Source organism: Populus euphratica, unplaced genomic scaffold (genome assembly GCF_000495115.2).
Source record: "Populus euphratica unplaced genomic scaffold, PopEup_1.0 scaffold81.1, whole genome shotgun sequence".
NCBI classification, from domain to species: Eukaryota; Viridiplantae; Streptophyta; class Magnoliopsida; order Malpighiales; family Salicaceae; genus Populus; species Populus euphratica.
The window spans coordinates 61135-81796 of NW_011499945.1; the positions used below are offsets into that span (position 1 = coordinate 61135).

At 34.3% G+C, this 20662-nt stretch overlaps 4 protein-coding genes and 3 long non-coding RNA genes across 17 annotated transcripts; 2 read left to right on the top strand and 5 right to left on the bottom strand.

Annotated features, from left to right (window-relative positions):
• The first annotated feature begins 1526 nt into the window (after nt 1-1526).
• On the top strand, nt 1527-3334 carry LOC105137404 (probable serine/threonine-protein kinase ifkB). The gene is made up of 3 exons (XM_011043126.1): nt 1527-1751; nt 1838-1923; nt 2064-3334. Exons 1-3 carry the CDS (start codon nt 1680-1682, stop codon nt 2941-2943), a joined length of 1038 nt encoding a protein of 345 aa, XP_011041428.1. The 5' UTR covers nt 1527-1679; the 3' UTR covers nt 2944-3334.
• A 1583-nt stretch (nt 3335-4917) lies between these two features.
• LOC105137403 (uncharacterized) lies at nt 4918-8455 on the bottom strand. Its single transcript, XM_011043125.1, has 2 exons — nt 7564-8455; nt 4918-5381 (listed from the first exon to the last, which is right to left on the bottom strand). Exons 1-2 carry the CDS (start codon nt 7794-7796, stop codon nt 5324-5326), a joined length of 291 nt encoding a protein of 96 aa, XP_011041427.1. The 5' UTR covers nt 7797-8455; the 3' UTR covers nt 4918-5323.
• A 1231-nt stretch (nt 8456-9686) lies between these two features.
• On the top strand, nt 9687-15363 carry LOC105137402 (actin-related protein 2/3 complex subunit 2B-like). 2 transcript variants are annotated; one of them, XM_011043124.1, is made up of 10 exons: nt 9687-10019; nt 11016-11082; nt 11428-11572; nt 12655-12878; nt 13494-13571; nt 13690-13822; nt 14061-14152; nt 14277-14333; nt 14596-14647; nt 14924-15363. In XM_011043124.1, exons 1-10 carry the CDS (start codon nt 9961-9963, stop codon nt 15121-15123), a joined length of 1107 nt encoding a protein of 368 aa, XP_011041426.1. In that variant the 5' UTR covers nt 9687-9960; the 3' UTR covers nt 15124-15363. The 2 variants fall into 2 exon arrangements, with proteins under 2 accessions (XP_011041426.1, XP_011041425.1); XM_011043123.1 differs by having other exon boundaries at nt 9698-10019; nt 11428-11635; nt 12712-12878.
• LOC105137401 (uncharacterized) lies at nt 10063-11394 on the bottom strand. The gene is made up of 3 exons (XR_844574.1): nt 11313-11394; nt 10454-11062; nt 10063-10258 (listed from the first exon to the last, which is right to left on the bottom strand). It is a non-coding gene; the product is annotated as an uncharacterized LOC105137401 (long non-coding RNA).
• Nucleotides 11676-12261, bottom strand: LOC105137400 (uncharacterized). The gene is made up of 2 exons (XR_844573.1): nt 12065-12261; nt 11676-11841 (listed from the first exon to the last, which is right to left on the bottom strand). It is a non-coding gene; the product is annotated as an uncharacterized LOC105137400 (long non-coding RNA).
• Nucleotides 12642-13750, bottom strand: LOC105137399 (uncharacterized). Its single transcript, XR_844572.1, has 2 exons — nt 13663-13750; nt 12642-12714 (listed from the first exon to the last, which is right to left on the bottom strand). It is a non-coding gene; the product is annotated as an uncharacterized LOC105137399 (long non-coding RNA).
• LOC105137398 (uncharacterized) lies at nt 13751-20659 on the bottom strand. 10 transcript variants are annotated; one of them, XR_844568.1, is made up of 5 exons: nt 19418-20659; nt 17380-18601; nt 15703-15776; nt 15511-15583; nt 13751-13840 (listed from the first exon to the last, which is right to left on the bottom strand). XR_844568.1 is itself a non-coding variant. In XM_011043121.1 (2 exons), exon 1 carries the CDS (start codon nt 20291-20293, stop codon nt 19421-19423), a length of 873 nt encoding a protein of 290 aa, XP_011041423.1. In that variant the 5' UTR covers nt 20294-20611; the 3' UTR covers nt 18631-18646; nt 19418-19420. The 10 variants fall into 10 exon arrangements, 1 of the variants encoding a protein (XP_011041423.1); XR_844567.1 differs by having other exon boundaries at nt 15511-15589; XR_844566.1 differs by having other exon boundaries at nt 15511-15776; nt 17380-17687; nt 17796-18601; nt 19418-20658.
• Between the last annotated feature and the right edge of the window lie 3 nt (nt 20660-20662).

Below are 20662 nucleotides of genomic sequence, written 5' to 3' on the forward strand. Positions count from 1 at the left end.
TAATAGTAAAACCTGAATTGAATTCTTTTTTTCTTGTTTATAGTCTATGTTTAGCCCGCACAAGTTTATTTTTTGCATTTTATAAATGCTTTTAAAATAAATAAATTATTTTTTTTCTTTGTTTAAAATTTATTTTGATGTTTTAATATAAAAAATATTTTTTTAAAAAATATAAAATACATATTTTTTTTTATATATTTTTAAATAAAAAATATTTTAAAAAATATTTTTTAAAAAAATATAAAATACATATTTTTTTTATATATTTTCAAATAAAAAATATTTTAAAAAATACTTCATCTAACAAGTTAAAGATTATAGAGTTTCAAAGATTATGGAGTTTCAAAAGAGAAAAAATAGGGAAAAGAAATGGAAATTTTTTCTATGTAACTAGAAGGTGTATCTGAGTTTATATTAGCGATTGTTATTGAAAATATTTTTTGTTTGGAAATAAATTTGATTGTTATTTAAAATATTTTTTGTTTGAAAATAAATTAAAATAATATTTTTTATTTTAAAAAAATTATTTTTAACATTAATACGTCAAAATAATATGAAAATACTAAAATATTAATTTAAAATATATATATATATATAGAAAATATGAAAATATTAATTTAATATATATATATATAATTTTTTAAAATACATTTTTAAAATAAAAAACAAACAAAAGCATTTCATCTGATAAATATTGTTGTAATATGTCAAATGATAAACTATTCCACGTCACAAGGTCTTTCCAAGAAGAACACCCAGGCTATTTCCATCAACGAATCACTTAGCACAAAGGTAAATAAAATTTGTTCAGCATGGAAATAACTCCTGTGGAAATGAAAATAACAGTATTAATAGCAAAATCACCCAATAAAGGTAATATCATGGCTTAAAAGTAAAAAACTATAAAGAAGAAAAATCATGTCTTAAAAACAAATCTAAAACAGTAAATCAACAGACAGAGGCTACTAATTGTGTATGTTTTTGTTGGAGTAGGTGAAGAACTAGAGATATAGGAAGAACAAGGGAAGAATGAGGAAGAAGAGGGCGTTTGTGATTTGGGAGAGACAGGGAGAGCTTGTAAGGATTGAAAGGGAACTTACTTTTAGGGTTTTATATATATATACATGTTAGATTTTATAGTAGAGTTTATTCAATTTTATTAATTTTAGAATTTTAAAATCAAAACTAAACTTATAAATTTTTTGGATTTTTTAATGGGTTTAATTGATTAATTCAATTTATTTATTTTTCAGTTTGATTTTCTTTTTCTTTTTCTCACCCCTATTATAAGATTTGGTTGAAAATTAAGACAAAACGACAGCTATGATAATGATAATAATTATAAATAAATAAAAAAAAAACAAAGAGCCGCAAAGTATTGGGAGAAGGTTTTATAATTTATTATCTGCTCCTTTTTTCTGGATATTTGAATAATTAATAATAAACTGGTGCACGCACATTGACATCGTCGTTGTCCAAGTCCCGACCCACCACCACTCGTACAATCATTAAAGCCTAACGTTCCTATTTTCAAAACCCGTTGGAGCCAGAAATGGTTTTCAAATCCACACCACACTTCACTCAAACCCTCCTTCTCTCTCTCTATTTTTAGCCAATCTCGCCATTAACAACATCCTCTGATCCTTGAGGTCGGTCGGTCGGTCTCTGCCTGATCACTGATGGGTTGCTTTCTTGGCTGTTTCGGCTTGTCTTCAAAGAGAAAGCGTAGAAAACCGGGTTATAGAGACCATGTAAGCTTGCTTATATATTTCCAACATTCATTTGAATTAATCACCAATCTTCTTCTTCTTTTTTACTATTTGTTTTGATGTAGCAGAAACTTTGTAGTTATGAACCTCTAGATTCTGTTTCTACAAACCTTGCCATTACAGGGAAGCCCATAACCTCAGAAGCTGAACTCAGGTCCCTCACTATGTTTACCCTATTTTTCAATCATTTATTTTTTTATTTGCTGTTGTATGTTTCATTGTTTTGGGTCTCTCTCTTTGTAGTTAGTCTGTGCTCAAGTTTTGTTCTTTGGTGTGTGTTTTTTTTATTGACAGCGAAAGACCCAAGGATTCCTTGAACTATAAAGTTAGAAAGAAGGTGAGCTTCAATTTGAATGTTCAGACTTATGAGCCAATTCCGAAAGAGGAAAGCACGAGTGATTACTGGGGAAGTGATGAGGAAGAGACTAGCAAAGATGCTGCTAAAGAAAGGCAATCTTCTTCTCTCTCTGAAGGGGATTCAATCGCGTCCAAAATGGCGTCTTATCCATCAAATTATAGATATAGAAACTGCATTGACAGCTATGATGAAGAGGATGGAATAGCGTATGAAGAAAGTGATTTGGATGATGATGATGATGAATTGGATGACGAAGAAGAAGAAGAAGAAGATGATGATAACAATGGCTGCAATATAGATGAATTGAGAGTAAATCAAAAGGAATTTTCTGGGCAATTCAACTCCCTAACTGCGAGTTCACAGAATAAAAATTCTTCGACAATGCTGGGAAAGGATACAACTGAAAATCTAAAGTCCCTTGGTGACTCAAATGAGGGAGGATTGAGATCGCGTCAGTATGTTCATTCTGTGCTGAAACCAGTGGAAAATCTCAATCAATGGAAAGTAGTGAAGGCAAGAGGAACGCAACCCCCTAAGCAACAGATGAAAGAAAATGTAGCCCTTGTGCAACACCCACCGAAACCCCTTAGTTCAATCTCGAATATCAGTCACTCCACACCTCTCATGCAAGAAATCGCAGTTGATGCCAGCCTCTCAAACTGGGTGGTTCCTCCTGATTCTTACCAGAAGATAACTGCATCCAATGATGTTGAGACCAAGGCTCCATCACAGATAGCTTGTTTTACAGACAGTACATCTTCATGGAGAAATAGAGAAGATATGCCCATTTTAGACATCATCAATTTGGAGGCCTGATAAGAAAATTCCATTGTCACCGTTTTCGTTGTCTTCTTCAAGATAGTGACAATTCGATTAAGAGAGGGAAAAAAAAAAACACATAAGGATTCAAATAAGGACCAATTTCATGGAAATCTACCACGTGCAAGAAAGTGAGAAAGGTTGTTCTCATATGAGGTTGGGATGAATCTGTGGATAGAAATACAGCTGAGGTTGCTCTTGTTATTTTCTGTAGCCCATTCCGGGCAAGTGTGAAACGATCTGGGGTGATGCATTTGTGTCTTTTTCTGATTTTTTGATCCGCTTCTTGACGTTGTTTTGGTATAGACAAAGTGGGCTTTTAAGTATCTTATTTCTCCCCATCATTACTTCATTATTTAAATCTCCCTCTCTTTTGAGATTTGCTGTTTGTCTCAGAATCAGTACTAAGCTGAACTACTCAATTTCAAATATCAGCATTCTCAATCATTAAACATTTCAGAGCCAAGATTAGTCTCTCGAGAATCACTTTCCACGCTTATCCAAAGACAAAAACGGTGATAAATGAAGCACAACATGCAGAATACTTTCTAGTTTCGGAGAATCATCATTCTCAATCACTAAACATTACAAGAGCCACGATTAGTCTATGGAGAATCACTTTCCACGTTAATCCGAAGACAAAAACAGTGGTAAATGAAGCACAACATGCAGAATACTTTCTAGTTTCGGAGAATCATCATTCTCAATCAAATAAACATTTCAGAGCCAAGATTAGTCTCTGGAGAATCACTTTCCACGTTAATCCGAAGACAAAAACAGTGGTAAATGAAGCGCAACATGCAGAATACTATCTAGTTTCATTTATGGTAGAAGACCAACAGTAATGTCTTACAATGAAATTATGTCCTTCCAACACAGGCTAAATGGAGAAGAATGTTCAAACCAAAGACTATTACTTTAAAAACTGTTTAAATTGAGGGGATTCCTGTATTAGCCTGCAGGGCCGCAAAGTTACAGTTAATTAAGAAAGAGTAGAAGGGAAGTTGTTGAAATTAAGGTTATATTCCCTGAAATAAAACTATTTTCGTTTTTTATTTCTAGTTTTTTTTCTTCCCTTTTCACTTTTTATTGTCCAATAAAAATTGACAAGCATATTTATTTATATCAAGTTTTCACATCAAAATTACAATCAATACCATAAATTTATAATTATAGAATATTAATTTTATTTTATTCAGATTAAAAATTATCATTAAAAAATTATGTTCTTAACTAAAAAATCTATATTAAATTTCTAATAAAAATTAAATTTGTAACACTAATGTAAATAAAAAAATTATCCTTTACATTACTAAATATATATATATATATATATTATTCATGTCTTTACTTCATTTAAAAAACATGAACAAGTTGTAAAAACAATCTATGAAAAACTCCTAAAATATGTTTTTCAAACCTGGCACAAATTTAAAAAACTGAAAAATTAAATTTTAGATTTATGAATAAAGAAATACTATATTTAAACATGAAATTGTTAATTTTTCTTTTTCTTTTTTCCTGGCTCTAATTTTATAAAAACAATTAATTTATTATTCTATTTCTAAATAGTTCTTAGATATCCCCGTCATAATGTGGCATAAACAAAAGTAGTGTTTGGGAGTTTAATAATAATTGTTTTTAAAAATATTTTTTATTTAAAAATATATTAAAATAAATATATTTTATTTTTTTATATTAACATATTAAAATAATTCAAAAACATATAAAAAAATAATTTTAAATAAAACACACGGCTAGCCGCGGAAACAAACACAGCCAAAGCCTAAGAAGGGAAAATAACACAATAAGAGCCCACTCACCCCCACCCATCAATGCACACATCATGCATAATGCGCCTGGCATTAACTCATGATCACTGTGTTCATTATTCCAGACTTGATCTGTATACATTCAGCAGCCTGCAAAACTAAATGTGGCATGATAGGAATAATGGAGTCTCATAAAGTCGAAGTAAATGAAACTTCATGAAATCTTCATTGAAAATAATCTTTGAGCTTTGTTCATCTCTTCATTTATAATCATAAGTGGAAAAGCAAAAATGTTCAGTTTTACTTGATATCCTATGCCACATGGTGTAAGCTTGATCATTGTTATTTCAGTCTGCTTCATTTCCCAGGATTAGGTCCCACCAATATAAAGCTGCTTGTTTGAAATCTCATCACAAAAACCACCTAAGAGCTCTAATTATATTTCCCTTTGGCAAGCAGCGCCAAAATGTTGGCAGGGATTGCAGGTGCCTCACTTACAACAAGAAGTTGAAACCAGTCCTTCACACAATTATCATGCCGTAGCTGGAGAGAATGCCCTTCTAGCTTATCCAGTAGATATCTACAAATTGATGTACTGACAATATCTACATTATCGTACATAAGCAGGAATCTGTATCCTCTTCGTCAGAATCACTAACATCGCTGCAGCCACAAATGGAAAACTGGAGTGAGGGGTACAATAATCGTCAACTAACATGAAATCTATGAACAGAAGTGATTCAATGCTCAGATAAAAGACATCACACGCTCAAGAGTTTCTTGTGGACACATGTAGATTTTTAAGTTTTCACTTAATTATGACCGCAATGTAGTAGATTTGAAGAGCCGAAAAGGTCACCTAATGCGTTGCACTGACCACAGATTGAATTAGTTGAGTGTTTCACTAGTTCGCCAAAATGAGTGGATGTGTGCTAGTTATGGATGTTTTGAACAAAACACCAGGATCTTCCACCCACATTAATATCACAGTAGAGAGCAGGTCAATTTTTGAAGCTCCAAATGACATAAAAATGAGAAACATTATCAGTATATGTCTTCCTACTAATGGAAGCAACAGGGTCTTGTTCAGGAGGGAATAGATTACATCTGTTTTTTTTTTTTTGGATTATTTTCTTATCTTAACCTTCAATTTACTCATATCCTCCTTACAGCCCTCAATTTTGGGGAGGCATATTGCAACAACAGCTTGTTCCTTTTTTGAAGGCCATTTGAATGTTGGGTGAGGCTGTCATAATATAAGGCAGCTGACTTGCACCGGGTAATACTAAATTCTCTAAAGAGATGTAAGGGATAAGTTCAGATCAGTGTGGTTGACAAAGAACAAAATGTAGATTTCAACATCCACACTTGAACTGCACAGAAGCAGCTGAAACAAGGGATCTGATAAAAATCCACCAGATTACTACTATTAGCCCTTCTTTTTTTTTTTTCATGAAGCAATGGAGACTTGGTACTGAGAAAGATAAAAAAGGAGTAATAAATCATCCTAGATGAAAATTTTGTTTCCTGATAGAACCTTGTGAGGATACTTAAAGGAGAGAATGAAAAATCTGACACAAGATTACTAACAAGATCCACAAAATAATAATAATCTGATGGCATGTATGGGTACACTAAATACAAACAAAAGCCAACTGCAAAGCAAATGTTCTTTAAAACTTCAGTGTAATCTTTATTTCTCCCTTTTTTGATCATTACTTTATATTGTCATAACCTGTGGTTCCAAATAATAAACAAACCTCTCCTTTCATCAGAAACAGAGGTCACTTAATGTCCAAATTTCAATAACACTAAAAGGCAGTAAGTGAACCTGAAAATTGAAATTTCTTAAACACAGGATGGCAAGCAGATCAGAAGATAAAAATCAAGTACTTACACAACCAACTTAAACAGGTAACCCCAGCAAAAGTTAAATCATTTTTCAGGAAGTTTCCAGCATTATAATGATAATATTCATTTTACCTCATGGGTAGTAGAGTTTCATGAATTAATTGCATAACTTTTTCTCCAAGAGGTCTAGATGATTAAGCCCCACAATTATTGTTAGATGATGTTGAATGGGCTTATCCTTTTCATTCTAGATGAATAACCGCTTGGCAAGAACATTGGCAATGTATCCATCGAAAAACACAACAATGATAGTTGTTCAAAGATTAGAAGAAAATAGACTTTGTAAGTGGTAACTTATGTCATAAGGCTTCCAAACTAAATAGAAACAGGACTGGGTTTTAGACTATCAAATGAATACAACGTAATTTGTTATGTAATGACCATCAATGGAACAAGCCCTGCCAGTTCTAGCTCTTACAGCCAGATATTTCTGTAAACGGGACTGATCAAGAATCTAAAAAACGGAATGCGAACTCAAGAGGGTCAAGCTCCGCTTATACCACAAACACTTTTACTCACTTCAGCCTGATCTTTAATTAAAGCTCATTCCAGAAACAATTGCATGTTATGCATGGAACTTGCATAATATTCGTACTTCATACAGATTCACTTCTACTCAAATTGAGTGAAAGTATAAAAATTCATAGCCAAAACAAGTCATCCAAATGCTTGCAAATAACTTAAAAACTACCAGGATAACCCCAACCAGATCTATCAATTAATCTGAAGCTAATCTGCTCATAGATGATCAAGCACAGCCAGATTATATGCCCACAAATGCACGTGTACGCCAACTTTTCTTTTTGATAATTAAGTCATAACTAGGTTCCAAAACTAAAAACTCACAGCTCAACTTGTGAACCAAATATCAGACAACAAAACCATAGCCAGAAAAGTAAAAAAGCCAAAATTCTGATAAAAACTATAAAATTACCTGGGTTCGAATTCTAAAACCTCCACAAGCTTATTCCCATTATTATCATTCCACTGAACTTTTCTCCTGACTTTGTCTGAATTTCTTGACATTCCACCTTCCCTAGGAGGCAACAAAGCCTTGAACTCACTATAATCTTCTCCATTCCCTTCAACATCCTCCTCAGCTTTTGGAGAGTCTAGAGTCATAATTAAAGGCTCGTTTTTTAATCCATTAGCATCCTCCTTGTCCATTGACTACTAAATATACACCCACAATCCTAAAAAAGAATGAAAAGCACAGCTAAAAAAACCCAATTCTACCAATCAAAATAACATATTTAACCCAAATAACACCAACCCAGCTGTCTAAACATCAAGAATCAACAAACCTCAACCCCAAAACCCAAACTTTTTGTGTGGTGAAGGCTGTTTTGCTAGGGTTTTGACGATCAAAATACAAGGTCAACGCTTGTTTTTGACATGATCAAACTCTGAACTGGATTAATAAAATACAAAATCAAGAAATCTAAAAGAAAAGGGGTGTAAAAAAGAGAAGTCATTGAGAGGAGGAGGGAATAACATTACTTTCCCAAGAAAGTGAGAAAAAACAGGAGCTTTGAAAAGAAAGAAGAAGAAGAGGACGAGGCAGAGGAAGAGGAAGAGAGTTTCGTTTTAGCTAATTGTTAGATGAATGAAAAAGGAAACGAACGTTAAGACAGAGAAAATAAGATTAATCGTACAGAAAAGTAGATCAAACCAGTGACAAAATGAAACCATTTAATTTTAATTTAATAAAAAAGATAAACCGAAGATTGATTTTTTGAGGAACCCATAAAGATAGGAAACATAACAGAGAGTTGTTTTGTAGTAATTTTTGTTTCACAATGTACTTAAATTCGACATGATCCTTTGTATTTTTCTTAATTAATTCTTTAGTATTATTATTATTATTATTATTTGTTTTTTTTCCTCTTTGTAAGTGGTGGAGAGGAGAGGGGAGATGATACAACGGCTGACAGTGATTAAAGTGCGGTTGACGGTGCACGTTAGTTTAAAAAAAAACTATATTTTGTATTTTAATTATTAATATTTAAAAAATATTTAAAAAGTAAAAAAACATATTTTTTTAATAAATAAATATTTTAAAAATACAATTGTTCCCACAGCTTCAAAAACCTACATGCCATGGAAAGTGGGTGGTACATAGCTGTCAGTGGAAGAGGAGACAATTTCAATGTGGGGTTCTTTGCTTTGCCTTGAATGTTGATTATTCTAATACAAGTGGCCTTTGGCTTCGGTGAGACCAATTCCCCTTTAGTTTTTCTTTTCTTTTCTTCATATATATATATATATATATACAAGTGGCCTTTGCCTTGAATTGGTCTCACCAAAGCTATATATATAAAAGAAAAACTAAAGGGGAATTGGATACATGAAGAAAAGAAAAGAAAAACTAAAGGGGAATTGGTCTCACCAAAGCTATATATATATATATATATATATATGCTTGGAGGTCAATTTTTGTTTGTACAGTAAGTTGAATTAATTAAAATTCATCAATTGTTAGTCCTGTGTGTTGTAATTTATTTTATTTTCTAATTAGCTTTTAGATTGTTAGTAATTTATGGTTTTATGAGGGTTTTTTTCTTTCTTTTTAGATTCATTGTAGAATGCATTTATATTTATTTGAGCCAAAGCATGCATTTGTTTCATCTTTCCCTATCTATTGACTTTGTTTTTAACAGTTTTTCCGATATATATTTACATGAAATGTTTTGGACAAAAAAAAAAAAGAAATGAAACGTCGTATGATCTTACAATTGTTTTTATTTTTTTCTGGCACTTCCATTGATAGATTGCCATAAATGATGATCAAGCTGATGCAAAGCTTCCTCAGTTCAAAAGAAAAGGAGTAAATAATAATTCAGTGCCAAAATTACTGCAAGGACAACCAGCAAAAGAAACGATATTATATTATGGATGGATCTAGGAAAAATCGGTGGAGAAAATCCAGTGGGTACGTGAGAAGAATCTTCTAATCTGAAATTGTGTTGACTCGCAAACAACACACGCAAATTGAGTATTTGTGTTTTTACAAGCGAAGCTCATGGCTCATGCAAATATTATTAGACTTGTTAATGATATAAAATCCTTAGAGAAAAGTTTACAGTGGGAGGGTGTGGACAGGTGATCCATTATGCGTACTTCACAAACAACAAAGAAGGATGGAGAAATGAGAGGGAAGTGATGATGGTAGGTACTTGCTTCAAGGGTTGCTAAACAATGATGGCAGGACTTCAACTTGCTTTCTACTCAAACTTCATAGATATGGACAAAACCATCTGGATTTAAAGTTGAACATCTCAGTTCATTTCCACCACCATGTGAGGCAGGACTTGAGAGAGGTTTCTTCAACATGGCATGCTTTGATAGGGTGTCGCCCGCGCTCAGGGAGATCCTGCTCAAGTTATATCGGTGAGTCTTTCTGGGATGCCTATCACCTCTTCTAGCATTTTTCTTTTTTTCAAATGTAGGTTTTCAAGGATTCATTACCATCACACTCATGAACCTGCATAACTTCAATATTAAATTTCTAGATAGATGAAATATTGAATCTAGACATTAGAATGTGTATTACCAAGATATTATTGTAAAAACATAAGATTGCGTGGCTAAACAGGGAGGGTGAAGGTAGCTTCCCTCTTGAATGATGACTCTATAATTGTCTGGTGGATAGAATAGATTGTGTTTTCCAGGTAGATAAGCAATGAAACGCAATAGCTGGTGGGTGGGGTAAAGTTGAGCAGCTCCCTCAAGTGGAAACATCTTGTGACGGGCTGTTTCTTTTAGGTTTGCCACTTAAATGAGTAAGCATGCAGCATAATAAAAGATGAAATGCTTCTCCCAGCTTCATGGCTGAGATCAAACCATGATCTATGATTGATTGATGACATCATATCACTGAAGAAAGCAAAACTGTTGAGAACTCAACATGACCTTTCATGCGAAACAAAGCCAAGCACTGAACTATTTATCTAAATTCCACAAATCGCATGTCACAAATGATTAAATTTCTTCCCTTTACGATAACTTCTCCGTACAAGATGATTTATCATTGGCTTACCCGAAATAAAAGGCAGGAAATTAAAAAATAAATGAATGATAAGTTCTGCTAAGGTATCTCATGGACTTCTAATGTAAAAAGTCTCCAAAGTCTATGGAATCATTTCAGCATATTTATACAAAATAGAAAATGGAAGCAATTCTAGATATCCATTCTCTAGTAGTAGAGGAAAGGAGAAGGAAACTCGGAAAATGCTACCCTTGAAAGTAGTAGGCTTTCATTGCTCTGGACAAATTTGAAGTTTCTTTCTTCTCCTTTACATCCCAAGTAGCAAATACTGTATCTCAAGTTGCAAGGATGATTAACAAAAACTATGTTGAAAATTGATGTGCTTCCTTTCATGATAGCGCTGAGAAGCCTGTGGAGATTGACCATCACTTGTATGAATTTGGGTCTGTGGAATACCATGTTCAGGTTAGTCTATTGCATTCTTAGCATGATAAAATTTAATTTATTACAGATAACTTATGTCAACATTCACTTTCTACTTGATGCGACCGATTGTAGTTGACACCACATTAGAATGTCCAAGTAATTGACTCGAAAAATAGTTGGAATGACCCAGCATCGAGAAATATGCAAGAATTCTAGAAATGATTGTGATTAATGGCTGAGTGCATCATCAAAAAGCACATGCCCACTACCTGTCAACATATATATAGGCTGTCAACAAAATGTTGAAAACTATTCTGATATTCCTGTAATATTCAGTCTTCAGCAGCTGATGAACTATTCTGATAATCATCCTGTAATATTCAGTCTTCAGCAGCTGATCCACAACATAACTACTTGTCAATATCAACTCCACTACTGTCCCAAGGAGCCCTGCTATCATACGGGTTGTCATCATACACCATGCAGATGGTAAAACAAGTTTGCTCGGATGCTGTGGAGATTGTTGAACCCGCAAAAGAAGGATATCAGCTAACCCTAAAGCTAAATTTTGCTAAGGTTCCAATTGGAAAAGGTTTGCTACTTCTCCAAATCAACACCAATTTTTTAAAAACAAAAAAACAGCTGCTTGGTGCTTTGTGACACATAATAGTACTATCTTGCATTTAAGCATGTTATTCCTTCTATTCACCAAAAAAATTAAGAATAGCTTTCAGTATACTATAGTATATTACAGAGAGAGAGAAGTTCCAAAATCTCCATCTACAAAAGAAGACCGAGCTGCACACATGAAAGGAGAAATATGTAAAATTTCTGATAGGAGGCTACCTTAAAAAAAGAAACTAAGCTGGAGCTTGAATGGGAAGAAAATTGTGCGATTTCTTAACACGAACAAGAAATACAAGAACTGTATGCAGTAAATCTGAGTTCAGGGTTTATAGCAAAGACAGATTAACAGCACAACGAGAAGTTTAACCACCCAAACTAGACAAACTATACCTACCATTTTGATCAACTAAACTGTAGCACTGAAATAGATTTCCTCTTAAATAACAGAATTCCTGATTCAGCCAAGTACCACCATTCACAATATTTGAAGACATCCATACGAAGTTTTCCATGACACTTGAATGCAGGAAATAAAAAGATTACTTGATAATACTCCTGAAAAGAAGTCAACGAAGAAAATAGTATCATATGTTTAGGCATTACCTGATAATACTCCTGAAAAGAAGTCAACAACGAAGAAAATAGTATCATATGTTTAGGTGGGAGTTGAAATAATAATAGAGTTGAAATAAAGGATTTGAACATATGGCTTCTACTAAATATAGACATAGCATTCAAATTCAAGATCATAAAACTAATTCAAATTAGTGCTAAAGAAACTTTATGCTAAATGACTCGTCATTATAGCCAGTGCAATCTTCAAGTTTTTTAAGCATGAAATTAACATCTTGATCTTCTCTTTGAAACAAGGGCTGCTTCTGGTTCTGTTGGTGCTTGAAAAATTATCTAAGCATTTTGTAAGGAATGAAAGAGGAAAGAACAGAATCCTAATAGGAGATGTTTATTTTTTATCTATTTTCATAACAGGCTGTCAAATTTCCACACTTCATAACCATGCTGATACGTATTTTCCTTTTCCAGACTCTGAAAAAGTGATTACACAAATTTCTTCAGTGCAAGCAGTAATACTAAGTTCCCAGCTGAAAGAAATGTTGAGAAATGTCAATTCCCAGGATACATCCCAAGGAATGAATAAGCCAATTAAACTTGTCTATCACCCAAGGGAGCCCTTCTATGTCATCAGACAGGTATAGCCACTCATGCAATCCCCATCTTCTTCTAATTAAGGTCTCAATCCCCAAGGGACAATATTAGACTTGATGAAGTATTATCATAGTGAAAGACTGATTTTGATAACAATTTTGCCAGTCTACTAATAACTTCCAATGACAGTGTGCCAGATTTTGATTTCAAGATTTCTGAGTTTTGTACAATCTTTCTAGAAATGCTATAAATACAGTCTGGCCAGAAACCTATAAGGTAAATAAAGTCATTGCCAATTTGGCAGTCTAGCCTTGCTTGAAATCTGGCTAAGTTTTACACTTGAAATAGTTTTGGCATTTCAAGCCATTTTAAATGATCAAACAACTTAGTTTTCAGCTAAATCCAACCTTTTATATCCTTCATGAAAATCTCCACAAAACAGCAAGGTAAATAAAGATATCAAAACATAACATGCTAAGAGATGGATATGTTCGATTAAGATTCATATCCGCTAAAAGCCACCCTCTTCACTTATTTGATATAATAAAAACTGCAGTAGATCACTATTTAGAATTGGCAACAGCACCACTACCAAATTTTGAATGAATAAAAACTTGACTCCAGTTTGCTAAATTAAAGTAAATGTTTTTGTTTGACAGCCACAAAAAATCACAGCAGTATTCCCAATGCGTTTTAGAGAGCACTCAGATGTGATTATTGCGACGGCCTTCTTTCAGGTTTGCAAAACTCTAACATCAGAGACATTCAACTGATTTTTGGTCCTGAAGTTCTCTTGTTGGTATTTAGAAATGATGGTATCTTTATTACCTTTTATCCTTTTCCTTTTCGAATTAGGAACTCATGGATGTGGGCAGCTCAGAAAAATGGGCTAAAGCTCCACCTTGCACCTGGTCACCCATTCCTCCACCAGAACTGAGAGGAGAACCTTTAGAAGATTTAAGCACCAATGGAGGGTTTGTCTGTTTTGGTATCCCCTTGCTCATAACTGAACACAAAACCATGCATAAAGTGGCTTAAACAACAATTCCATCATTTTGCAATAATTATCATTGAAAATACACAATCGCTTGACAACTAGTTATAATTTTCATACACAAAATATAGAAACTAAATTCATTGATTATGAAACTTTTCATTTGGATATTAATAAGCGTTTGTTTTCCTTGAGCATGTTTAAGCTAACATATTTGCTGCCATATTGCCAGATATCTCTTCACACCATGTTGAAGGTAAAAAACTAGACAAAACTGTATGGAGTCTATTAAACTTCTATGCCTACGTGAAAAACCACGTAAAGGTAATACTTTCTATCAAGGCTTTTTCTTTTATTTATTTCTGTTGAAGTTCTTTGGGCATGAGGGGTGTTAAGCACAGGAGTTGATAGTGCATACGTCCTTTGCTGACAAGAGTTTTTCTTATAGTGCACCAGAGGTTTCATACAAAGAAGGATGCAAAAGCGTTTGGAAAGTTTGGTTGAGGTGCTGAACAAAACCTAACAGAAAGCATCATATTCTTAGCAAACTTTATTCAGATAACCAAAAAGCACTGCAGTTTTCCTCTCTTGTTATTGAACAATTAACTGTTGCATTTCAATTTTTGTTTTTCTTCCCTTGCACTCCAAAAGGTAATTTAGGATCTAACCTAGCAACTCCACATTGCAAGAAAAGCAATCGTGAGTCAATCATACATCAGCCCTCAACAAGAGGACAGCAAGACTAATTTTCTTGCTGCAACTTGCAGGTCTTGCACGAGGAGAAATTGCAAGAGAATGGAAATGTTAAAAAGGTCAAAGGTAAAGTGTTCGGGTCATTGATGTTATTAGAGAGAAAATTAAAGAAAAGAACAAGGGAAAGTTCCCTTTTGCTTCACATAGAGGCACCAGATGGTCTCTATATTTTGAGCGATGCAGAGCTTAGAAACACTTAACTAATTCACAAGACATCCCATCATATATATGATGCTACGAGAAATTACAGCAGAATGATGACAAGAGAGTGGGTTAAGAAAGAAGTGACAAATAGGTTTTCTTTTACTTTTAGTTAACATTCATGTTTTGTTTGTTTTCCAGCACATGCAGAAAGCAGGTATGGTGGAAAACTGGTAAGCTTATCAAAACCAAAAAACTTCAAAAGAAGATGTCGTGATTTAACCAGGAAGATCATGCAAATTCGTTTTCGGATTAAAATCCATGGATTTCGGCATTTTCGTAGACGATGGTTGACAATCCCAAAGTTCTCTTCTCCACTGGGATATACTAAACTACAATAATTTAAACTTCATGTTACATATTCTTGTTTTCAGTTATGAGATGTACTTTTGTGCAATATGTGAACTTCTATCATAACCTGTGTTTGTCTTGTAGAAGAACATCAAAGATGCATGTTGCTCTAATCTACTAAGGTTGTGACAATAGCAATATAGCAATTTCAAGAGTCATCAGGCCTATCATTAAATGTATCTAACCATATTGACAATGACACTGTAAAGAGAAGTTTGAAGTTCATATCAGTTCATACACAACCAGGAAAAAGAAAAGCAACATTAGTCAAACTCATGATACTTCCTGTAATGTGACATTCATATTAATGTGTTTATAACTAGAATTCAAAATCTGATTTACATATTAAACTACATCAAGAGGTCAGAGAAACTTACTAGAGATTTTCAGCCACTGTCATTGCTTTTCTGAAAGTCTTGAACCAAGACTTTTATAAATTTCCTTCTTTTGCTGAACCTTGTAACACAGCAAAAAATAACAGTTGAAGCATTCTTTCTGTGGATAATAAACTTGAATCTATCATAGCCAGCAGACATATACTATGCTTTGCATGCAATTCTAGTTTTTACTACTTGATAAAGTTTCGGTTGCTATCTCCTTCCTCACAAGCACACCCTTGTCATCAAACCTTCTATGAAGAAACCTGTAAGAAGGAAAGGTAATTATCATTAGATAGCAAGCAAAACCTGCTTTTCAGGGCAGTAGAACCATGAATTACAGATGAAACTATGTAGTTGAATTTCTCTTCAGCTTACGACTGCGTGCCCCAACTAGAACAACATTAGAACATTTACATTGCAAATGACTCCAATAGGGTACACTACCTAGATCACCAAAAGAACTGAAGCTACTGATGCATGATTCCTCTATATCCACTTAAAAGATGCTAGATAGGATTTCTCATATGCGGGGTCACTTAAAGAATACTATCCCTCTCCAGTCTGTTTAAAGCTACAATTTCTTGTTTTTATTCTTTTTTTGCAACTTCAACTCAAGACATTTTCGGTTTATTTGTTATTGTCTTAGCTTAATAACCCTCAATCTTAAACTATTTAGGTTCAATTCCATGAATTTCCATCCAGATCTATTTTAGGTAAGATTCTTCATAAATTGTAACAATGCTAAACCATTCTTTATCATTCTAACCCATGGCATTTTTTCCATCCACCCCCCTTGTCTGTCCTGATACTTCAACGTGATCACATTCCTCATCAGTCATTTAGATTTTGATGCTGGATGCAAGTAGATCATCCTAATTTCTCCTTTAACTTCCCTTCAACAGGAGTCACCCCCACCATCCTGATTACGTACATGTTTCTTATACAGACTTGACTTGTTTAGTTACACATGCTGACATCCATGGTTATACCCTCATCCCTTCTACAGTACAATCACTCTTCCCCACCAGCACGAGTGCCCGCATGAGCTCATGCGCACACGCAAACACATGCTAACAGGACCTCTCCAACAACCTTCCCTATTTTTTTTTATTAATCAGATATACCTCCACATTGCCGAAAAAGGAAAAACCAGGTTGTCTAAATTTCTTCAAGCAACCTTAGTTGTGCAATAAGGCCCTAAGACTTTTCTATTTGCTTCACCTTCTGAAGTGGAACATGCCAGGCAAGCAAAATGGATAGGAAAAAAAATGAATGAGGTAAACAAACCAGACTGATAAGCAGAATGATAGTTGAGGAATAGGTATACAAATATACATGAAAATCACAATGTCAAAAATTTTAACAAGGGAAGTCAACTACCAAGAAATGGTAATATTTTTCAAAAAAGAAAAACCTCCTATGTTCCTTTAATATAGTATGCGGTGGCAACAGTTCCAGTTCAGTAAACGAGAGGAAGAAACCTCCAAGGTAGATCAGTAATTGAGGACTTAACCAAACATTAAAATACTAAACCAGAAGACAAGCATCTGGTACCTTATAGGTCAAAAGCCAACAACATCATTTGCTGCTGAGAATTCTCAAAAGTGATAATATAATTTCAAATTTGACTTGTGTGTTTACTGATAAATGTGGATGAAAACTAAACTAGAAAAGGTCAAAAGTGTGTGTGCGCGCAAGCCTGCATGGGTATGCTTGAGTGCATGTGTCTGTGGGAGAGAGAGAGATGGCAACAAAAGTATAACATGTAGAAAGTACTCATTTGTTAGCACAAAACGGACATCAGAACCTGAGAAAAACTCATCATCTAAAACTGTATTTTTAGAAAAGTTATGTAATTTTGCTTACAGGATACTAGAAACATCTTGATTTGAATCACATCTATTCTCCAACTCATTTCTTCTTTTATCCAAGGGCACATTCAAATAAGTCTTTCTTCAGTAGCATGCTATAGTACCAACCAAATTTAACATACGACTCAGATGTTGCTCCTGAATCACTTCTTCCTCTTCTGAATGCCAGATCCTCCTCATGCTCCAACAGCTTGTTTTTCAATAAAGCATCTAGCAAGCACAACACTGGAAGGACAGTCACATTCCATTTCTTTGCACACTTTGATGGAAAAAATTGGGAGGGGGGCTATAAATTTCAGCTTCCTACAACAAATATATTAAATAAAGGTTCCATGATAATCAAAGATTACGGTTTTGTGAGAAGTAGAATGTGAGAATGATAAAAGAAGCTCTCCAGCAAAGCATTAGCACCTGAGTTCAACAGTTATGAACACATGAATTGGTAAGGCCATGGTCTTTCAGTGAATTCAAGTCACCATAAAAGTCCTTACGTTTTACCATGTTCAAAATCTGACGTCAAATTCTCAAGACCTTCTAATTGTCTCCAAAGACATCATTGAAGAACTAAAAATCATGAAGTAACGGCTCCACTTCATGCATTTTATCTACAAAAACAACAATTTCTTCAACTTGAAAGATAGTGAAACAAAGGGATATAAAAAATCCAAAAAATTATCATAGATCCCATGATATCTCTGCCTAGAATCCAAAATTTTATTGGAAGATACTCTGTGTTGCTACTTTACATACTGTCATGAGATGAAATCTTAGTCACTGCAGAACTGAATTTTTTTAAAGGTTGTGGCTATTTACTTCCATATGAAAGAAAATCAAAACCCACCTGTCTAAAGTGTTGAACTTTAACACTTGATCACTTCAGAGGTCTAAAGAATCTGTGGCCATTATCATCCAGTTGAATTACTAGAGTTAATCAACTGTGATCATTCATAACAACAGCATGAACCAATGCATTTGGGAGGAACACAAAGCAGTAACAAGCTATCTGTTTCCAGCAATTTGGAGGCCCACACTATGCTACAAATGTTACTGATGCCAATAGGCAACTCCAGCAACCGTTTCCGAAAACTATTTACCGGTTACTTACCACATAACAAAGTAATAGCCTTCACCCACAAGCAGGAACAAATCTAGAAGCCCTTCCCAAATATATACACCCATTCTTTTTGGCCCCTCAATCCCTAAATCCTTTGCTGCCCCTGCCCATCGAAGTAGGCAGAAAATGGTACTCATGTCAGGGTAATCTTCGCAAGCACATGTTAGTAAGGCATTATAAGGATCAAGTCATTTTTTCTATATCGCATAGATACGTGTGTGTGTGTGTGTGTGTGTGTGTGTGATTCCGAGACTGTTTCCAATTTATCATATCAGCAAATGGTAACATGTTTGGAATTCATTCAGTATGCAAGTGATCTAATACTGAATACAACAAAACAAGGGCTCAAATTGCTTCAATGTTTGGCAGTTCATCCATGTCTGTACTCTTTATTAGATTATGAAATGTATCTTTTTACTATACAATGCAAGAATAGAGGAACTCAGCTTTAGAAGCATATCCTGCTAAACAAAAAGGAATGAAAAAAATTCCAACCGATTCTGCACATGATAATATATGACATTTCGTTTGAACATTGCTTTCATTTTCCTCCAGAATTGCAGCTGTACTTGGCTATTTGCATGATTACGTTATGGCCTCTCATCAAATACACAAGTATGAAAGCAAGTCTATCCACCTTAATTAGTCTTATAAGTTCGATTGTATTGCCAGCACTATTAAATAAATGAAAACAATAAATTAAAAGAAAAACATATTCATTCACTGATAAAAGGTAATTCGGAAATAAAAAGACAATCTAGTATCCAATTTCTGTGTGTAAACAGCAAAAGCTTGTCAGGAAAAGAACACCATTGCCTTGTATGTATGAACAAACAATCGATTAAATCCCATTAAACACCAAAATTGTGTATTATCAATACAGGGGAAAAGGCAAGAAAATAAAAAAAGAATAACATACACTTCATTCCACTTCAAATTCAGGAAGCGCCCGCATCAAAGCACTCTCAGAATCAAGCCCTGCCAGCAAAGGACCACTTGCTTCACCATGCCTCAAATTCCTATTACTTGACAACAATCCAAACAACCCCAAACTCACAAGAAAGACCACGATTGCATGCCCAACAAACATCAAATTCACCAATGCCACACCCCTCAACCCATCCTCCTCAAGATCACACTTCAACTCAACATTTCCACTTCCAGGCAAAATATTAATCTCGTGACACCCTTTAAAACCAAAAACATCAGTATACAAACACAACCCAGCTTGCAAAAACCAAGTCCCCTTCAAAACCAACCCACAACACAAACAAAACTCAGCAAAAAATGCACCAGGCCTAATAGCCAAATACAAACAACAAAACCCACAAACAAGACTCAAACCACCACACAAACCATAAAAAACCTCGACAACAAGACCAGAAGTGCCCTCACCAATAAAAGAGTACTCTACGAAAAACAAAATCCCACCAAACACAAACAAGAAATTATCAAGAATGACTACAGGGTCAATGGCATCACATAAAACGAACAAAATTGCCAAGACCCAGTAAAGAAAAAGAAGCAATGATCCATGCAAGAAGGAGAAACGGTAAGTTGTGTGACCAGTAGTAATGGAGAAGAAAAGAAAGATTAAAGAAAAAGAAGCAATAGGGAGGGCTACGGTGAGGACGTACAAATCAAGATTTTTCCATTTGGGATCAGAGAGGTACCATGTTTTGGATCTAAAAAGAGATGGGTTCTTGAGGTAAAGAGAAGACGAGCAAAAGAGACGGCGGATGCCTATAGGGAGAAGGAGAAGAGTGACACACAAATGGGTTACAAGTGATGCCATTTTTTTCTTCCTCGTTGTTCCTATGTTCGATCGATGGTCTTCCAACTTGTCCTTCTGTTTTGAGGCCGGTTTTTAGTTTTTTTGGGTTGCAAATGGTAGGGGCAGTCAGATGTCATGCGGGCACTTAAACATGGCTTACCTTGTTTTAAGGTAGAAGACACAGTTTGCAGAAAATACATTAGTTGTTTGACTCGAAGGATTAGGACAAATCCATCAAACAAATATATTTTAAACCAATTTTACAGTGAATTTAACTCTTAACTGCCTCCTTCTCTTACGTTGTCGCCAAATGCTACTAAAATTAGGTTGGCTATCATATCTAAAATTCTAAATCTCATATCATATTATTATGTTATCAAAAGCAAAACT

Bases quoted from the DNA above. Each gene is read 5' to 3' on its own strand.
- LOC105137404 (XM_011043126.1), top strand. From the start codon at position 1,680: ATGGGTTGCTTTCTTGGCTGTTTCGGCTTGTCTTCAAAGAGAAAGCGT. The intron at 1,752-1,837 runs GTAAGCTTGCTT...TTGATGTAGCAG, and splicing joins AACCGGGTTATAGAGACCAT to AAACTTTGTAGTTATGAACC. The intron at 1,924-2,063 runs GTCCCTCACTAT...TTTTATTGACAG, and splicing joins ACCTCAGAAGCTGAACTCAG to CGAAAGACCCAAGGATTCCT.
- LOC105137403 (XM_011043125.1), bottom strand. From the start codon at position 7,796: ATGGACAAGGAGGATGCTAATGGATTAAAAAACGAGCCTTTAATTATG. The intron at 5,382-7,563 runs GTAATTTTATAG...TTGTGGCTGCAG, and splicing joins GTTTTAGAATTCGAACCCAG to CGATGTTAGTGATTCTGACG.
- LOC105137398 (XM_011043121.1), bottom strand. From the start codon at position 20,293: ATGGCATCACTTGTAACCCATTTGTGTGTCACTCTTCTCCTTCTCCCT.
- LOC105137402 (XM_011043123.1), top strand. From the start codon at position 9,961: ATGGCATGCTTTGATAGGGTGTCGCCCGCGCTCAGGGAGATCCTGCTC. The intron at 11,636-12,711 runs GTTTGCTACTTC...TTCCTTTTCCAG, and splicing joins TAAGGTTCCAATTGGAAAAG to ACTCTGAAAAAGTGATTACA. The intron at 12,879-13,493 runs GTATAGCCACTC...TTTGTTTGACAG, and splicing joins CCTTCTATGTCATCAGACAG to CCACAAAAAATCACAGCAGT.